The 18,703-nt window shown below is 37.1% G+C and overlaps 1 protein-coding gene across 1 annotated transcript in view; it reads left to right on the top strand.

Moving 5' to 3' along the window:
• The first annotated feature begins 434 nt into the window (after positions 1-434).
• Positions 435-18,703, top strand: part of LOC127160995 (NACHT, LRR and PYD domains-containing protein 12) — a 120,819-nt gene continuing 102,550 nt past the window's right edge. Inside the window, exons 1-5 of the mRNA XM_051103644.1 lie at positions 435-457; positions 5,778-5,862; positions 6,065-6,178; positions 6,384-6,497; positions 9,356-11,140. Coding sequence (XP_050959601.1) covers positions 5,813-5,862; positions 6,065-6,178; positions 6,384-6,497; positions 9,356-11,140 — 2,063 coding nt within the window. The 5' untranslated portion in view covers positions 435-457; positions 5,778-5,812. The remainder of the gene's footprint in view (positions 458-5,777; positions 5,863-6,064; positions 6,179-6,383; positions 6,498-9,355; positions 11,141-18,703) is intronic.

The following is an 18,703-nucleotide window of genomic DNA, read 5'->3' as shown; positions in this document are numbered from 1 at the left end:
TTGCTACTTTGGACTGCTCTCTGGTATTTTGACCTTCTGCTGTTTTTTGGATTACGCTCTTGTCTCGCCTTGGATATTCTGTGAAGACTAGGTTTAGGTATAGGGTAGGTGTAGGGTGAAAATACGGTTTGTACAGTACACAAACCATTACGCCTATGGAATGTCCCCATAAAACATGGAAACACAACTTGTGTGTGTGTGTGTGTGTGTGTGTGTGACGGGACCTAGGTGCAAAGGCAAAAACACATCTTGTAGATTAGAGAGAGAGAGAGAGAGAGAGAGAGAGAGAGAGTTTAGAACAATTGATCATTATGGCAGCTGTTGATTCAGGAATGGGAATGGAGTAAATGAATGAATGTGTATGAGTTAATGAATGACTCCCCAAAACCAAACCTCCCTAATGTGGAAAACAGGAATTTTCCAGTTGACTCTATCGAAGGCTTTTTCTGCATCGAGGGTGACTATGATGGTTTTTGCTTTTTTAATTGATGATTAATACATTAAGTTAAAAAGTCTGCATGTGTTGTTAGATGCAAGTCTGTTTTTAATGAAACCAGTTTGGTCTGGATGGATTATAGATGGTGTGACTTTTTCTATTCTATGGGCTAGTGCTTTAGCGATGATTTTAATGTCTACATTGATTAGGAAAATTGGACGATAGCTTGATGGTACTGTTGGGTCTTTATTGGGTTTGAGAAGAAGTGAAATTGTAGCTGTATTCATGTTATCTGGAAGTTTTGATTTTAGTTTTGATTAATTTATCATTCGGATAAAAAGTGGTGATAAGATGAACCAAAAGTGTTTGTAGAACTCCAGGGAATCCATCTGGGCCTGGTGCTTTAAGGGTGTTAAAAATTTAATGTTCTGTTAAAGGGGCTTCAAGAGTATTTATTTCATGATTACTAAGTTGAAGAGAAGAAGAAGAAAAGAGAGAAAAAATGTGTAGATATTTGGATGTTTAATATTAAAGTTGTTTATAATCTAGCAGACAGGTGCCACCATCTTGGATCACACACCTAGGTCTCGTGAGGTCTCGTGTTACTCAGCCATCAGCGTGTTCTGTCTGTCTCATGCGTGTCCTCCTCAGCCAAGAATTCCAATGACATAAGACACTTCTTTGATTTTTTTAATAGCACATGCATTGAGTTCATTTTGCTGTCATAAAATTTGAATACTGAAGCAGAAAAATGAATATCCTAAAGTCAAAAATGTGGCAGAAGGAGTGGAAATGAAAAGAATTCATGAAAAGAGTAAGCTTTAAGAAAAACAGAAGAATTTAATGTAATATTTAACATAATAAATTATAAGACCTCCATATACAACCCAGAGATATGTATTGAGCACTATAAGTCTCAATAAGTTTTCAAATTCACATCGTGTTATATAATAATATAATTTTACAGTCTCTGTTTTACAATATCTTGTTAGTTTGTACTAAGACCTGAATTTGCCTGAATACAAAAAGAAATCTTTGACCTCTGTAAAATCACTGACTCCACCCAACACTCCCTGCTTTCATGAAGAGGAACAACAACTTTAAATCCAGGAAGCTTTACAGGTAATCTTAAAAAGACTCTTTTTATGTAACTTTGTTATATGAAACATCAGTATAACATACAGCAGACTGAATTAACCATTTGGTTTAATCTTGACTGTATTTAACAACTGTGTAAGCTGTAGTAACCACTTAGTTTCACTTAACAGAATTGCCTCAAAATCACCGTCAATGTTAGCAAGAAAAATATTATCTTCCGATAAATAATACCAATGTGGTCAGAGAAAACTGCAGAATTAAGTTTTTATTTTAAAATCTATATTTTACTCATGATGTAGAAAAGCAAAATGTTACTAAAGGAAAACGTCTGACATAAATTTACAGTGATTTCAGCAGAGGTGAAGCTTTTTTAAACATATATAGTAATAAAGTCAAACTGGTATGTAATAAGTAAAGCTGGTAATGCTGTTTGTGGAGTTGTTTATCATCCTCTGGTCAGGTCTTGTGAGATTTAAAGCTAGGTTAGGTACATTTTTTGTTCCATGAGACAAACAGCAGACGTGTTTTATAGTTCTTTTTAGTTTTTATGGTTAGGCACAAACAGTGTATAAAAGCATACAAAACCACTATATGTTATATTACTGTAATGGGCTTTGTGCTGTAATGTTGTCTCAGCGGTGAATGAGACGTGTTTGACTCTCCACCACCACCGTTTCTCATAGTGCCTTGCAGACTCTGCCCTGGCTGTTGTGTTCATGTGTTTTGGATGAGGAATGGCTGTGAGCTCTGAAGGGAGGTTGTGTTCTTTTATTTCAGTTGTAGTTGTGTTTCTGCTCACGTCTTTTTATGTTCTTCTTGAAGCAGAATCTTCATTGATTCTGCTTGTTAACAGTACGTTCATCACTAATGTCACAGTTCACTCAATGTCTGAATTCACTCACTTGTTTTTTAATTCACTCTGTCAAGTAGACTATTACATTAATGTAACAAAGAGTGAATGAGGGTGTAGGATGTGATTTCAGACACAGTATCTGAGTTTGGACTCTGAACTGTTAATTCAGAGTATAATGCTGTAGGCTAGTTCATAGCAAACTGCAAATATTGCCCAGTTGCCCAGTGGGAAAGAGAAACATAGGACTGTTACCCGCCCGAGTTAAGTCCAGTTTACAGACTGCTATATACCTGCTTACCTATTGCCTCGACATCTCTTCTCTCTGCTCCATGCTGTCAATAAAGATCACAAACTTACCTGTTTGTCTCCCCAAGGTTTTCTTCTATATTGTGACACCCAAAAGGCATTATTTTCAATATTCAATATTCAATATTCATTGTTTTCAATATTACAGTTTTAATAGAAAAATGTTATGTTACTATAGAATTTGACCTTTTTAACAGCAGTGTTTGTACAGTGTAGCAGCCTGACAGTTTGATCAAAGCAAGTTGACTTCACTATTATGTTACATTAATTAATAAGTAATCTACGTAAGTACAATATAAAATTAAACACTTAAATATATAAAACACTAACTTAAAAGGCTCCTATTACCCTTTTTATGAGATGTAATATTGGTCTTGGAGTGTGTCTGTGAAGTTTCAGTTCAAAATACCCAACAGATCATTTATGCAACTACTCTTGCAACTATTAAAAATGAATATCTGCTTCCAGAAACAGTTAACCACATTTGCATTTCATAAAATAATTACAATAAATAAAACCATGATAGACTGTAACGCTGGATTTTTCGAGCAGCATGTGTGTGTGTGTGTGTGTGCATGGCTGTTCATTTATGATGTCACACCAAAATGTCAGATGAAAGCCATTTCTTGATATTATAGTAAATTAACTCTATAGCAGTTGACACTGCAATTATTTCTACTGTTGCTATACTATATATATGTCTGATAAGTTTATTTGTTCATTTTCAACTACTAACGTCCACCCCATTTAAACAAAGTATGGAATCAGTTCTGCTAATATTAAAAAATTACATATGACCTCTCGTTAGCATTAACAAATCTGTGGGAATGGCTGTTATCATAGAGTAATATTCTTTATATATAATAGGAAAAGACAATTTATTCATAAAATTTTCGTATGAAAGCAATTAAGCAATTAAAAGAAAAAAACATTGTAAATAAAGAGATTTCCTTTTAACTGTAATATAAGCATTATTCTATAAAATTACTTTATATGGGGAAAATATATGTACATAACATCATTTCCCAGCCTTAAGAGCCTGTTGTTAGAAATGTTAGACAACATCACAGGCTAATTTATTAATAGAAGTATTGCACGATAACAAAAAAACGTAAATGGTATAAAAACAAATTGAGTCTGATTTAAATAAATGGTTTCTAACCATTTTACTTTAAATGTATAATTTCAATTGAATTTTTTTTTTTATTAAATCCAAAAGCTCAAATCCACCTTAAATTCTTGGTCTCTGGAGGACTTCCTTTCCTAAATGATGATGTTTGTGCCTCCAAACAAATGCAATATATAACGTTTGTTTGTTTGTATTTTTACATGTTGAATCTTGAGAGAGATAATACTGGATAAACAAATCTATATGCTCCTTCTATTTAAGTTAAAACTAGTAATACCTGTAATACTCATATCTTATTTTGTAACCGTGGTCTTTGGTGACCATTAACAGCAGTTTATTCAGAAGCAAAATATATATTTAGATTTAAGAATAAATTTTTTTTTTTCCAAAATGAACAAAATAATAATAATATTGATAATAATAATAATAATAATAATTTGTAAAAAAAAAAAAAAAAAAAAAAAAAAAAGGTGTATGGTCTTATTATTTTTTGGGGAAAAATATCTAATCAAATTTAAAGTTAAAAAAAGTCAAAGGTCAAAAAAAGTTGGATGTAACCAGAGATGGGAAGTAACAAAGTACAAATACTTTGTTACTGTACTTAAGTAGATGTTTCTGGTATCAGTACTTTACGTCACTATTTATTTTTCTGACTACTTTTTACTTTTACTCCTTACATTTTTACACAAATATCTGTACATTCTACTTCTTACATTTTCAAACCAGGCTCTTTACTTTAGTTTTAATCATCGTTTGGTGGATCACTGTTCAATAACAAGTATCTAATAAATCATGGATGGGTTAGTCGTGACTGGCAACGCGGATTTGGCTCGCGCTCGCTCTGCGTCTCGGCCAGAAGGTTTCTAAGTAATCATTGCAAGTGACTCGAGAATGGAGTGGAAGCACCCGGGTGGATCATAGAGGCAAAACTACTGACCTGTTCAGGACTTCAAGTGCAGGTCAGTTTTATCTGTAAACAGGCTGCTAAGAGTTGCTAGCAGTTTATTGCTTAACTAAGTAAACAAAGACAAAACTACATCAGTAGTACTATAAACGAAATTACTATAATCACTCAAAATACTCTATTCTTAAGGACATCATTACAGTACAATACAGTATAATTTAGCAAACAAAAGTTATAAAACAGTTTTGTAATACGTTCAAAGGGAGCTAGGGCAGATAATAATTGGTTGTAGTTAAATTAAAACAGATTGTAATCAATCCGCCAAAAAAACAAAAAAAAAACAAAAAAAAACATGGTTAGTGTACTTTTACTGTAATAAACCATGGTTAATTTTGGTAAGAGAAAAATATGAAACTATGAATTTGCAACAAGGTGAAGACAGTTCTGCTCATAACAGTAAATGGCTGATGGGAAAAGTGACAGGTACAGGAAAATTAGTGGAAAAAAGCAAACACACAGAGTGAGATAAAGAGAGATATCATGGAAAATGAAGAGACTGGAAAGGAATGTGGAAGTTCAAGAGAGAGCCTTTTTCTTATTTTGAACGGCCCCAGCCTAAGTTTTTAAATATTTATTTAAATGTAATGGCCATACAAAAAAACTACATGGTTTTTCTACATGGTGGTTGTTTAGCCTTGATACATTCCTTAGCTAACAAATTTATTTTATTATCATTATTTATTATTTTGTAAGTGTCAATATGACGTGAGGACCAGTTACCAGCGTGACACTAAAACAGGTAGTAGTAATGAGTACTTTTTACTTGCACATTTCTGAGCCCATACTTTTTTACTTTAAATTAAGTAAAAAAGTGTAGTCAGTACTTCTACTTTTACCAAAATATTATGAATATGAGTATCTGTACTTCTTCTTGAGTGAAGGATATGTGTACTTTTGCCATCTCTGGATGTAACAAATTAAAGTACTTTTTTTTTTTTTCAGTTTGGAACTACTTATGTAGTTTTTGAGATTGTTTGTCTCTTCCGTCTAGAGTCAGTGGTGGAGATTAAACAGTTCAGATCCATCATGGATGAAACACAAACATCTGAAGATGAATATTTTTTCCCAGAACGCAGGTACTTTGAGTAAACATATATTATTTGTATTTTATGGGAAAGTATATGTGTATTTTTGGTGTGTGTTTTATTTATTTTATTAAAGTTTAATATGAAAACAATAAGACCATAAAGACTTCAATGTTTTTGTTTGTTTGTTTTTCAAAAAAAAGAAAATAAAAACACTTTCTCATCATTAAGGATTAAATCTGTTCTGTTTTAGTTCAGTTCATCAGAAGATATCAGAAACAGAGCCCAGCTGTGTGTCTATGAAGAGTGAGGGGTCTATGGTTGAGCCAATGAAGTTTAACAGTGGAGATTCACAGTCTGGTGTCAGGTATAACATTTGTATAAAAATATGATTATAGCATGACATTTTATGTTATCATATATTATCACAGATCAGTTCACAATTTCTGTATAAACAATGTGTAAACTATGTAAGATGTGTAAAGTGCTCTTTACAATAAATTTGATAATGACAAGTTTATATGTTGCATACAGTCATTTAAAGAATGAAGTTTAATCTCTCTCTGTTTTAGTCCAGTTCAGAAGAAGAGATCAGAAGCAGAGCCCAGCTGTGATTCTATGAAGAGTGACGCATTTATGATTCAGCCATTAGATTATAAAAGTCAACATACACGGCCTGGTTTCAGGTATAATATTTCTGAAAGAGATACTATATGATATAAAGATATGATACATAATGTATAAGAAATTGAGTCTCATTTGCTAAGCATGTGTATGCAGAAATGTGTGCATGAAATGTGTGTATGAATGATTTTAAGAACAAATCATGAATTAACAAATTTTTTTACTAAAATTTATTCTAAATTTACACACACACACAAATGTAGGAACAAATGAAACCACATGTACATAAAAACATATAAAATGAAGTTATATTTCATTTTAACATGATTAGCCTATACTTGTAAACAAAGTATGTTTACTAATTAATTGTTACATAAACCATGTATAAAAGTATATAATAATTAACCCCCTGGGGTCTGAGGGTGTTTTGGGGCCCTGGAGAAGTTTTGACATGCCCTGACATTTGTGCTTTTTTCAGTATCTTAAAAACATATTAATGGCTAAAGTCTGGTTACACTGTAATCAGTACAAACTGGGCTACAATAATTTGTAAGCAACATGAATGTTTGTGTTTTTGAGAAAACAACATTTATGCGTGGTTAGTGAAAATCTAATTTTTTTAAGTCACTGAAATAAGACCAAGAAACGCATTCAGAACATTTGTGCACAAGACTTTTGAGAACTGGATGTGGTAGTCTAGAGTTTTTTCTACAAGATGATGTGAAAATCATCTCGTTCAGTCATTCACAAAAAACAATATACTTATTTAAATTTTTTAAGACATGTTTTGTGATTGAAAGGGAATATGCGAGGGAGTGACAATGGGCACTGAATATTTAGTGATTCACACCTGAGAGACAAAAGGCCCTCCTCTAATGGCCCATCAATGAGACTGTGACTGTCAGGTAAAAACAATATGAGACTATTCAGAGATTGGGGTTTTAGATTATCTGTATTTTATTTACAACACAGTATAATATAAACATACATTATGAAGGTCAAAGACACATTATTAAGCACACTGATCTAACCACAGAGATGTGAACAGATGGTGTGTAATTCCTGAAAACTGTTTTCTGAATTCTGTTCAACAAGTAACACAAGTAAATCATACCTGATATTTAAGTGCTTGCAAAACTCATCATCAGTAATCAAGGAACTTGTTTTACCAATAGAAAATCAGTGTAGTTGAAGATCTGATGTTGGTACAGTGCTCTCAGAGGAAAAGTTTGCAGGATTCATCTGTTGTGCAGGTATCAGATCACAAACGACTAAAGCAAAACAAAAAAACATATGTGAGCATGTTAATATCAGGAGCAATTTAAAGCATCCTTGGTAAATAAAAGCATTAGTTCTATAATTTCTATCCCAAAAAATATTCATATAGGTATCTAGTCACCAACATAAATAAATGAATAAATCAGTGAGCCTGTTGATAGGCCTGGAGCAACATTGTTACATTAGCAATCACTAATATTGCCCATGTGATTTTTATAGCTATCACACATGCTTTGTATTTATTATTATACAGTATAAAAACAACATCTGAGAAACGAAATTATTATTAAGCACATTATGTACACGTTTGAGCCGATATTTTCAGACAGAGTATTCAACAGTAAAGGCTGGTCTAAGCATTCTTAGACATTACTTTTATATCGTCTAAACATTAGCCCTACTTTAATGTCAATTTGTTTATGAAACATAAAACATTCCTGACGACTTACAGATGCATTGAAAAGTATAATAAATTATAGTTTAGGAAAAAGTAAATGCGTTCAAGTGTATGTCTCAACAACACATTATCTGATGCCAATAAGAAACATTACTTACACTGTATAAGATCCTCTCGTCAGCTGCCTGTAGTCGCGCTCGTGTTCTGTTTGTGAGATAAACATTATCCTGTTCCTCTCAGCGCGTCCTTCCAAAAACGAAAGTATCCGACACAAACACGTTGCAGCTTTGTTTACGAGTTGATGTGGGCGTCATTTCGCGCGTGTTTCACGTGGATGTTTGTAATAACAATAGCGCAACAGCGCTGAGCTCAGATGGGGAAAACAGGACATGGTATTGGTTTCATACGGATTACTTACACACAGAATATGTGTTTTCGATTAAACTTACTACATTTAAAAGTAGACATTCCAGGCTTTCTATAGATATATCTCTGGTGTTTGTGTGTCATGTATTCGCCGAGTTTTAGTTCATTTTTGTGACGCGTTTCAACTGGATATTCACGGAGACTGAGAAGACTGAAATGACACCCTGTATATTTTCTTTATTTACAAAGACCACGAACATTTGTTGATATGTTGAGCGTACACAAATAAAAGTAAACTTTCTACAGATTCAGGTGATGTATTACTTTTATGTGTCCAATTAAAATTGAGGGAGCAATTCAAGGTCTTTTTGCTCACATCTGGAAAATATGCGCGTGCTCCCGCCTGCGGGTTAGTCGACCCCAGGGTGTTAAATAATAATTAAATTTTTAATACATTTCATCACATACAGTGACAGTAAGAAAACTGCATTATATGTTCAGCTGTAAGGTTTCTCTGAATAATGCAGATATATGCATATGGTACAGCTGACTCATGAGAGGTCTGTAATATGGGTCTGTAGGTGCTTATAGTGAGAACTGGTGAGAACTTGAGAAACAGCAGCATGTTTGACGCAACTGACATAAGGTTGTAAAGGAAAGGTTGTGCAGACAGCCAAATTCCAAATTCACTAACATCAGGACGAGGTTAAGAACTAATTCATGTGCATATGTACGTGTAGTGAATTAGCCAGAGATTTTTAATGAGAGGTTCTCCTGTGCACACAAATACAAAATAATGCCATTATAAGTGAATGAGACCCACTCTGCTTAATAACTCATATACTAATGTGGATTTGTATTGTTATTATTATTTTACAGACATGAAGTCCTTAACACATTTAGATCAAATCTGATGAAGAAGTTTGAGTGTCTGTATGAGGGAACAGCAATGCAGGGAAACCCAACACTGCTGAATGTGATCTACACAGAGCTCTACATCACAGAGAGTGAGAGTGGAGAGATCAATAATGAACATGAGGTGAGACAGATTGAGACACAATCCAGGAGAGCAGCAACAGAGGACACAGCCATCAAATGCAATGACATCTTTATACCTTTACCCGGACAAGACAAACCCATCAGAACTGTGCTGACAAAGGGAGTCGCTGGCATTGGAAAAACAGTCTCTGTGCAGAAGTTCATCCTGGACTGGGCTGAAGGGAAAGAAAATCAGGACATCCAGCTCATATTTCCACTTCCTTTCAGAGAGCTCAACTTGATGAAGGGCAAAAAACTGAGTCTTTCAGGCCTTCTTAATTCCTTTTTTCCCAAAACAAAGGAAATGGAAATATCTAGTGATGAATATAAAGTGTTGTTCATCTTTGATGGTCTGGATGAGTGTCGTCTGTCTCTGAACTTTAAGAGCAAAGTGAAACTTTGTAATATATATGAATCAGTCTCAGTGGACGTGCTGCTGATGAACCTCATTGTGGGGAATCTGCTTCCCTCTGCTCTCATCTGGATCACCTCCAGACCAGCAGCAGCTGATCTCATTCCCTCTGAGTGTGTCCGTCGAGTGACAGAGGTACGAGGCTTCAATGAGCCACAGAAGGAGGAATACTTCAGGAAGAGAATCAGTGATCAGAGTCTGTCCAACAGGATCATCTCACACCTGAAGTCATCAAGGAGCCTCTACATCATGTGTCACATCCCAGTGTTCTGCTGGGTCTCAGCCATTGTTCTGGAGAAGATGTTGAGTCAAGCAGAGAGTGGAGAGATTCCCAAGACTCTCACTGAAATGTACACACACTTCCTGATCATCCAGACCAACATCAAACATGAGAAGGACTATGAGAAGAATGTGACAGATGAAGACGTGATCCTCAAACTGGGGAAACTGGCATTTCTGCAGCTTGTGAAAGGCAATCTGATCTTTTATGATAAAGACCTGAGAGAGTGTGGCATTGATGTGACAGAAGCATCAGTGTACACAGGATTGTGCACTCAGATCTTCAGAGAGGAGTTGGGCTTGTATCAGGGGAAAGTCTTCTGCTTTGTTCATCTGAGCCTTCAAGAACATCTAGCAGCTCTATATGCACACCTCTCCTTTACATACAACAAGACAAATGTATTTGACCAAAACAAACAAAGTCTGTTGTCTAGAATTTTTAACCAGAAGAAATATAATTCATTATCTGAGCTGCATCAGAGAGCTGTGAATGAGGCTTTACAGAGTAAGAATGGACATCTGGATCTTTTCCTGCGTTTCTTTCTGGGTCTCTCAGTGGAGTCCAATCAGACCCTCTTACGAAAACTACTCACACAGACAGGAAGCTGCTCGTATGAAAAAGAGGAAACACTTCAATACATCACACAGAAGATCAGGGAGAATTGCTCTCCAGAGAAATCCATCAATCTGTTTCACTGTCTGAATGAACTGGGTGATAATTCACTGATGCAGGAGATGCAAGATTATCTGAAATATGGAAAAATAAAAGAAACCGAAGTCTCCTCTTCACAGTGGTCAGCACTGGTTTATGTGTTGCTGACATCAGAGCAGAAGATGGATGTGTTTGATCTAAAACAGTTTATTGGAGCACAAACAAAAGCAGATGAAGTTCTTCAGTATTTGTTACCTGTGGTTAAAGAATCCAGATCAGTTTGGTAAGTAACACTAAAAGCAATCACTCCACTTTAAAATCTTGACCACTCCAGTCAATTAAAATGTGTATTCTACCTAGGTTTTTGTTTCTTTTTCTGACCCTCTCAGTGTGTTTACCTAAGTCTTTTCTCAAGCTTTTCGATAGGGCTGTTTCTTCTTAAATATGGCAGGGCAGGCTTCCTCGGTTAAGCAAGGCATACCTCCAGAGAAATAAAAAAGATGGGGGTCTTGGTCTGCCCAACTTTTTGATTTATTACTGGTCAGCAAATATAAGTAAAATTTATAGCTGATATAATTCTCCCCATATAGTTTGGTGTAGGTTAAAAGCACAGTCTTGCTCTACATCTTTGCTTTCTGCCTTGGCTTCGCTTTCTGCTCCTTTGTCCAGTCGCCCCTCAAAGTCCACTAGTACACCAGTTGTTTATAGTTCTCTCAGGATTTGGAGACAATTTAGATAACATTTTGGCCCTATTTGCAATAGTCATCTGCTTTTACCCTTATTCTGATAATGTTCTATGGAAAACAAATGTTCTATGAAAAACAAAGGCCTCTTGCATTTTTCTGATTTATTCATTGATGGAGTTTTTGCAACTTTTTTTCTGATCTTGAAGGGAAATTCAGTATTCCACGGTCTAACTTGTTTTTTTTTTCAATTATGTAATTTTGTTTGTTCCCTTTGTCCTTCTTTTCCAGACTTGTCTGAACTTTCTTTATACGAGAGGTAGTTCATTCAAAATCATGGCTCTATATCTACTTTATACAGTTAAATTCTTTCTAATACATTGCCTTCTTCCTCCCGGTTTAAACTTCAATGGGAGATAGAACTTGGATGTAGTTTGCAGCAGGAATGGTGGGAAATGGCTGTTGACAGGGTTAATTCCTCTTCTTCCTGTGCTAGACTGAGTCTGATTCAGTTTAAGGTTCTCCATAGAATTCATCTCACAAATGTCAAACTAAGTAAGCTGTTTCGGGGAGTGGATGTTATTTGCAGTAGATACTCTCTGGCTCCTGCTTATCATACCCATATGTTCTTTTTTTTTCTTGTACAAAGTTGGAAGATTTTTTGTATTCCTTTTTTGATACTTTTTCTAATATTTTCAATATTTCCCTTGAGCCATGCCCTCTGATTGCTAATTTTGTTTTACCAGTGCTTTTGGCAAACTTCTGAAAAAGTATGGTAATGTTCTAGCCTTTGCCTCACTGATAGCTCTGAGACAGATTTTATTGCACTGGAAGTCTTCTAAACCTCCTCCCACTTTCTCGTGGTTATAATAAAGTTATAACCACAAGAATATATAATTTCCTATAATAATTTCCTATAATAAAGTGTTACCACATATTTTATAAAATGGAATCCTCTACATAATTTTGTCAAAAATACACCACATATCTTCTGATTTATAATATATATATATATATATATATATATATATATATATATATATATATATATATATGTCCTTTATCTTGTTGGTTCCTAAGTATGTTTTCATTTGTTTTCATAACTACTGATTAGTTTAGACATAAGTGACAATCTAGTTCTTCATTGTATCTTGTTATATTTTTCTTTGTCTTTGGACCATTTTGGACATTTTTCCTTGATAATTTAAATTAATACAAACTTGCTGCACTTTAACCCATTTTTGCTGTAACAGGTGTTTTATGAAGAATTTAATTACTGGAACATGCATTTAAAATCTAAAGGAAGTAGGGCCTCAACTTTTTTTACACCCCTAGGGCCAGGCTTCAGGCCTGTTTTAGGCTTCTCCATATTTTTATATTTTAGATATCCACCAATTATGGTAATGAAAAAAATTACTCGCTGGTGGAAACAACATGAGACTTCACTTTCAAGACCGGCTTGGAGGATGTTTTGTGTCTCAGTCAGCAGCAGGGAATGCACCTTCAGCACAGCAGGAACAATTCTGCGTTCTGTTGAGATGACAGGAAGTGCATCATGTTTGTTTTCTTTATTTTATAAAAGCACCATTTGTGACGTTTTATTAATATTGTGAGTGCACACAAATAAAAGTAGTCCCTTTACAGGTATGATTGATGTATTACTCTTACCTTTATGAGCAAAAATGACGGAATATTTAACATTTTTTCCACTGACAAAATGCAAGTGATTGTGCAGGCGCCTCCATGTCCTGCAAAGTGGCTTTAGCTTTCCCTCTCCACACAAATGATTGGATAGGCTATGTCCCTTATAGCGCACATTTATCTAGGTTTAACGTTTGAACTAACATTGTTTTATACTTGAACTGTTTTATATCTGTAGATTTTATTTGTGATGATTTGAGAAGGCAAAATTGATCAAACAGTGGCCAGTCTTCCGCTGGCCAATTCGTTGTTACTTTAAAAAACAAAAACATATATTCAATGAACAAAAAAATGCGTCAAATTTTTTTATAAACAAGCTTAATAAAAAAACTAAACAAAATATAATCACTTTGCCAGTACATACAAAACTGAACTATTTTAACTATTTTATTTAATAGCTGAAACAGTAGTATAAGCTGTTTTGGGAGAAGGGTTAAAAAAAAAAAAAGGTGCTTGGGTCGGACTCAGGGGGAGAATTCTGATAAGCTGTCAGGCCAGGGCTGGTCTAGGGCCTATATTTGAGGCCTGTGCAGGACTTTGAAAGGAAGGCCATTACTTGTTTTCAATATAGTTGTTTGTTTTGTTCTTTGAATATGCTATGTGGATGTGATCTCACTACTCAGTCCTGTGAAAGTTTGTCTTCAGCTCTACATTCCTCAAACATCCTGAGAGAGTTGGACCTGAGTAACAATGACCTGCAGAATTCAGGAGTAAAGAATCAGAATTAGCTTTATTCATCAGGTGTGCGCAAACACACAAGGAATTTGTTGTGTTTTTTTTAAGGTGCTTCTGGTACATACATACATACATACAAATCTGACACGAGAACAGAAAAACCAGTTAAATAAAAACAAAAATAAATAATAATGTGTATGAATCAGACAGGTGATTTATGTACAGATTTGTGCATTATTTACTCCATGTACAGCTGTATAAATAAAGAGATGTGCATATGTATTTACATAATAATAATAATACTAGAGAAAAAGGCAATAATTAGAGATGGAGAAAAATTACAGAAATGAATTGCAGAACACAGGTAATGATTCATGTTTTAGCTGTTTAAGCTGGAGATGGCATGGGAGAAAAATGCAGTAAATCTTAAATTCCATTAATAATTATAACAAACTAATTCTAAAACTAGAAAGGCAGCTAACAGTTAGCCATATAACTTGTCTAACCTAGCTAACATAAGATTTTTTTTTTCTCAATAGACTACTGGCCAACATTATACTAACACCTGAACAAAATTTCACATTAGTTAATCTAATGTTAATATAAGATAAGCATTGCTCGTTAAAAATTATTTTAATTCGGTAACCTAATTCAATAAGCTGACAAAAACCGTTTGAAACGACAGCGCACTTTACTATAGTAAAGTTTGTAACTGCCATGTTGACAGGTAAATATTACTAGGTTAAACTGGTGTGCAAAAATCTGACAAACATATATATACATTTACCTTACTTGCTGCTCTTAATCTCTTCATCGCTCCGGAACTCTTCCGCTCTCGCGGGTTCATCCCCGGGCAAACGCTGTGGTGCTGCCACGCTACTTCAGCGTCTTCCTCGGACACTTGACAAAAGAAGAAAATATAGAACCCATTAAATATACTATCTACAGTGGATGCTTACAGTAAAGTAATGCCCCGGTATATTTCTTACAGATGTACTTCAAGCGCTCACGCTGTGTCTGACATGAAGGACAAATGGATTTTCCAATCATTACAAGCGATGCAACACATCGAGTGTAGTCCGTCCCATGCTGTTGTGGCATTGTAGACACGGTGTAGAGCAAATTGTGTCAATCCAAATATAATAAATGAGGAAGATAATATGACCTCAATAGAACGCCGCCAATGAGGACGTTACAGCAAATACAGTAGTATATAGCATTTTTTAAAAATACAGTAAGTCTCTGTATGTGGGGTCTGACATCACAGAAAATTCCCATAATGCAATAGTTATTACAGTTATTTACTGCAAAGGGAATTTTTAGTATTATAATGGGTGATATACAGTTAATAACTGTAGAAATTACAGAAATGTCTAACAGTGAAGTTAGGAGTAACAATATGGCAGCAAAGAGAAGGAGACACACACACTTTCCAAGATGTATTGGAGTTTTATGATGATATGGAATTGATAAAACAACACAAACTTTATCATCAGGCCTGCCGTGGCCGGACTTGACTCGGGGAGGCCTGCCGTGGCCGGACTTGACTCGTGAGGATCAACTGTGGCTTAGCTTGGCTCATGGACGACAGCCGCAACTTGACTTGGCTCATGAAGAACAACCGTGGCTTGGCTCATGGACGACAGCCGCAACGCGACTTGGCTCATGGAGATTAATTCGGGTGTGGCTTGGCTCAGGGAAGACAGCAGCAACTTGACTTGACTCGTGAAGATCTGCTGCAACATGGCTTGGCTCAGGAACAACATGGCTTGGCTCAGGAACAACAGCTGTAACGTGACTTGACTCGTGGGGAACAGCTGTGACTTGGCTTGACTCGTGGGGCACAGCTGTGACTTGGCTTGACTCATGGAGAACCACAGCTGTGTCTTGGCTTGACTCATGGAGAACCACAGCTGTGTCTTGGTTTGACTCATGGAGAATAGCTGTAACTTGGCTTGATTCATGGGGAACAGCTGTGTCCTTGCTTGAGTCATGGAGAACACCAGCTTTGGTTTGACTTGACTCTGTTGCTTGACTTGACTCTGTTGCTTGACCGGGCTCTGAAGCTTGACCGGGCTCTGAAGCTTAGCCGGGCTCTGAAGCTTGGCCGGACGCTGCCTTGGATCAGGGGTAGCTGCCGTGATGTGAGGGAGTGCCATTTTAGCTGTCCATGCAGCCATTAGGGGTGAGTCCAGCACGTGGGCCATCATGTGGCGTGGCTTGGAGAAGGCGGCCATCTTGTGGGTTGGCTCTGGAATGGCAGCCATCTTGTGAACAGGTTTGGGGATGGCGGCCATCTTGTGGACTGGCTCAGGGACGGCGGCCATCTTGTGGACTGGCTCTGGGACGGCGGCCATCTTGTGAGCTGGTTGTGGGAGGGCGGCCATGACGGGTGCAGACTCTGGACGGGCGGCCATGACAGGTGCAGACTCTGGACGGGCAGCCATGACAGTTGCGTGCAGACTCTGGAGCGGCAGGCGTGGCGTGAGCAGGCCCTGGAGCGGCAGGCATGGCGTGAGCAGGCCCTGGAGCGGCAGGCGTGGCATGAGCAGGCCCTGGAGCAGCAGGCGTGGCATGAGCAGGCCCTGGAGTGGCAGGCGTGGCGTGAGCAGGCCCTGGAGCGGCAGGCGTGGCGTGAAAGGTCTCTGATTTGCTTCACATGACATAAGCAGGTTGTGGTATGGGGGTTACTGCAGGATTGCGGGGTCCCTCATCTGCAATCCCCACGGTAAATGATGATCCCGCAAGTAGTAAAGCAGTGTCAATGTATTGTTCCAGAGACCAATGAATTTTCCCTCCAGGCAGGCCAGAACGAATGGGGTCATTCAGTCCCACTCTAAAAATGTCCTTGAGCGCCACATCATTAAAATTAACAAGGTGACACAGTCCACAAAATTCCTCTACATATTCCTCTATAGCCTTGTCCCCTTGACGAAGGCAGAGGAGATGAGATACTACTGGGTTCATATTGGCTGATCGTTTCCGCTGGATTCTTGGTAGGCAAAGTATTCTGTAACGAGGATGCAGAGGTGGAATCTAAAAGCGGATGTTTATTAAAGGAAGCAGAGTATACAAAAGCAGGCACAGGGTCGATACCGGAAGGCAGTCCAATAACATACACAACATGAACGTAATCCAAGCAGCAGAGAGGTTAAGCAGGCAGTGGGTCAAATACCGAGCAGACAGTCCAATAAAGCAACCGTAACAACAGGGGTGATCCAGAGAGCGATAGTCAAATGGCAGATAAGGGTCAAACCTTGAAAACAGTCCACACAGGCAAACAATCCAACAGGGGGTAATCCGTAAATACGATAATCCAGAGACAGAGACTTTCCTGTCTGATCGTCAAACCATGTTGCAAATACAAGCCATTTACGAGGATTATGGCTTTCTTGGAGATATTGGAGCTGTTGATGAAACTCACATTATGTTCACATTATTGCTCCAACTGTAAACGAGGAGACATACTAATAGAAAAGGGTTTCAAAACATTAATAATAATTTGTGATAATTTTGCACAATGCAAAGCATTTAAAAATACATTGAAATATTAAATAGTGTCTTAATTAAATGATTTTATTGTAGTTACATCAAAAGATTGGTGTTGTGCTGCTGTGACTTCTGTGTTCACTATTGGCTGTTTCAGAGGTCAAGGGCGGCCGCTTTGGGTTGACATCATTGTAGTCCTTAGTTCACAACATTTAAGTGTCCCCTTAGTCAACACTTAAGAATAAGCCTTAGACTTCATTAAAAATAGATTTAGCTTCTTTAAAAAAAGTCTCCTACTCTTACAAAATACCTACTTTTTACTAAGAATTTTTTGACACTTAAGTCAAAGTTTTAGACTATTCTTAAGGACATTTCTGAGAAGTTTTATACATACGAGCCCAGATGTTGAAGGATGTAGTGCAATCCCATATTGACTGCATCATCTACGGACCTGTTTGCTCATTAGGCAAACTGCAGGGGGTCCAGCAAGGGTCCAGTAATGTCCTTCAAGTAGGCCAACACCTCAGATGACTTCATGACCACAGATGTTAAAGCAACAGGTCTGTAGTCATTAAGTTCTGTGATTTTTGGTTTCTTGGGTACAGGGATGATGGAGGAACATTTGAAGCAGGATGGGACTATACATAACTCCAGGGACCTGTTGAAGATTAATGTGATGATGGATGATAGCTGGACAGCACTGGCTTTAAGGCAGGCTGGAGAGACACTGTCCTTTGGCTTTCCTTATCTTCTGCTTCCTGAAGATTTTGTAAACATCACCTTCACAGATCTTAAGGGCAGGCTGAGAAACAGTAGTGGGGAGGGAGGGGGAGGGTGTTGATGGCTGTGTTGTGGGACAGTCGGGGTGGATGTAGGGTGTCAGACCAGTCTTTAGTTTTTCAAACCTGCAGTAAAACTCATTCAGGTCATCAGCCAGTTGTTGATTGGCCTCAGTGCTGGGGGATGGGCTCTTGTAGCTGGTGTTGGCTTTCAGGCCATTCCACGCTGATGTCAAGTCGTTGCTTGAAAGCTGTTTTTTTAGCTTTCCAGAGTTGTTTAACGTTGCCACTCTTGTCTCCCTATTCAGTGTGTATTTGACCTGTTTGTACAAGGCTTTGTCCCCACTCCTGTAGGCATCCTCTTTGGCCTGGCGAAGCTGTTTGAGTTTTGCACTGAATCAAGGTTTGTTGTTGTTAAATGTTATATAAGTCCTGGTGGGTACACACATTCTCACAGAAACTGATGTAGGATGTCACAGTGTCAGTAAGTTCATCCAGATCAGTAGCTGCAGCCTCAAA

The sequence above is a fragment of the Labeo rohita genome, unplaced genomic scaffold (genome assembly GCF_022985175.1).
Source record: "Labeo rohita strain BAU-BD-2019 unplaced genomic scaffold, IGBB_LRoh.1.0 scaffold_52, whole genome shotgun sequence".
In the NCBI taxonomy this organism is placed as follows: domain Eukaryota; kingdom Metazoa; phylum Chordata; class Actinopteri; order Cypriniformes; family Cyprinidae; genus Labeo; species Labeo rohita.
The sequence above is the reverse complement of the archived record's forward strand: the minus strand, read 5'-3'. Positions and strand labels throughout refer to the sequence as shown.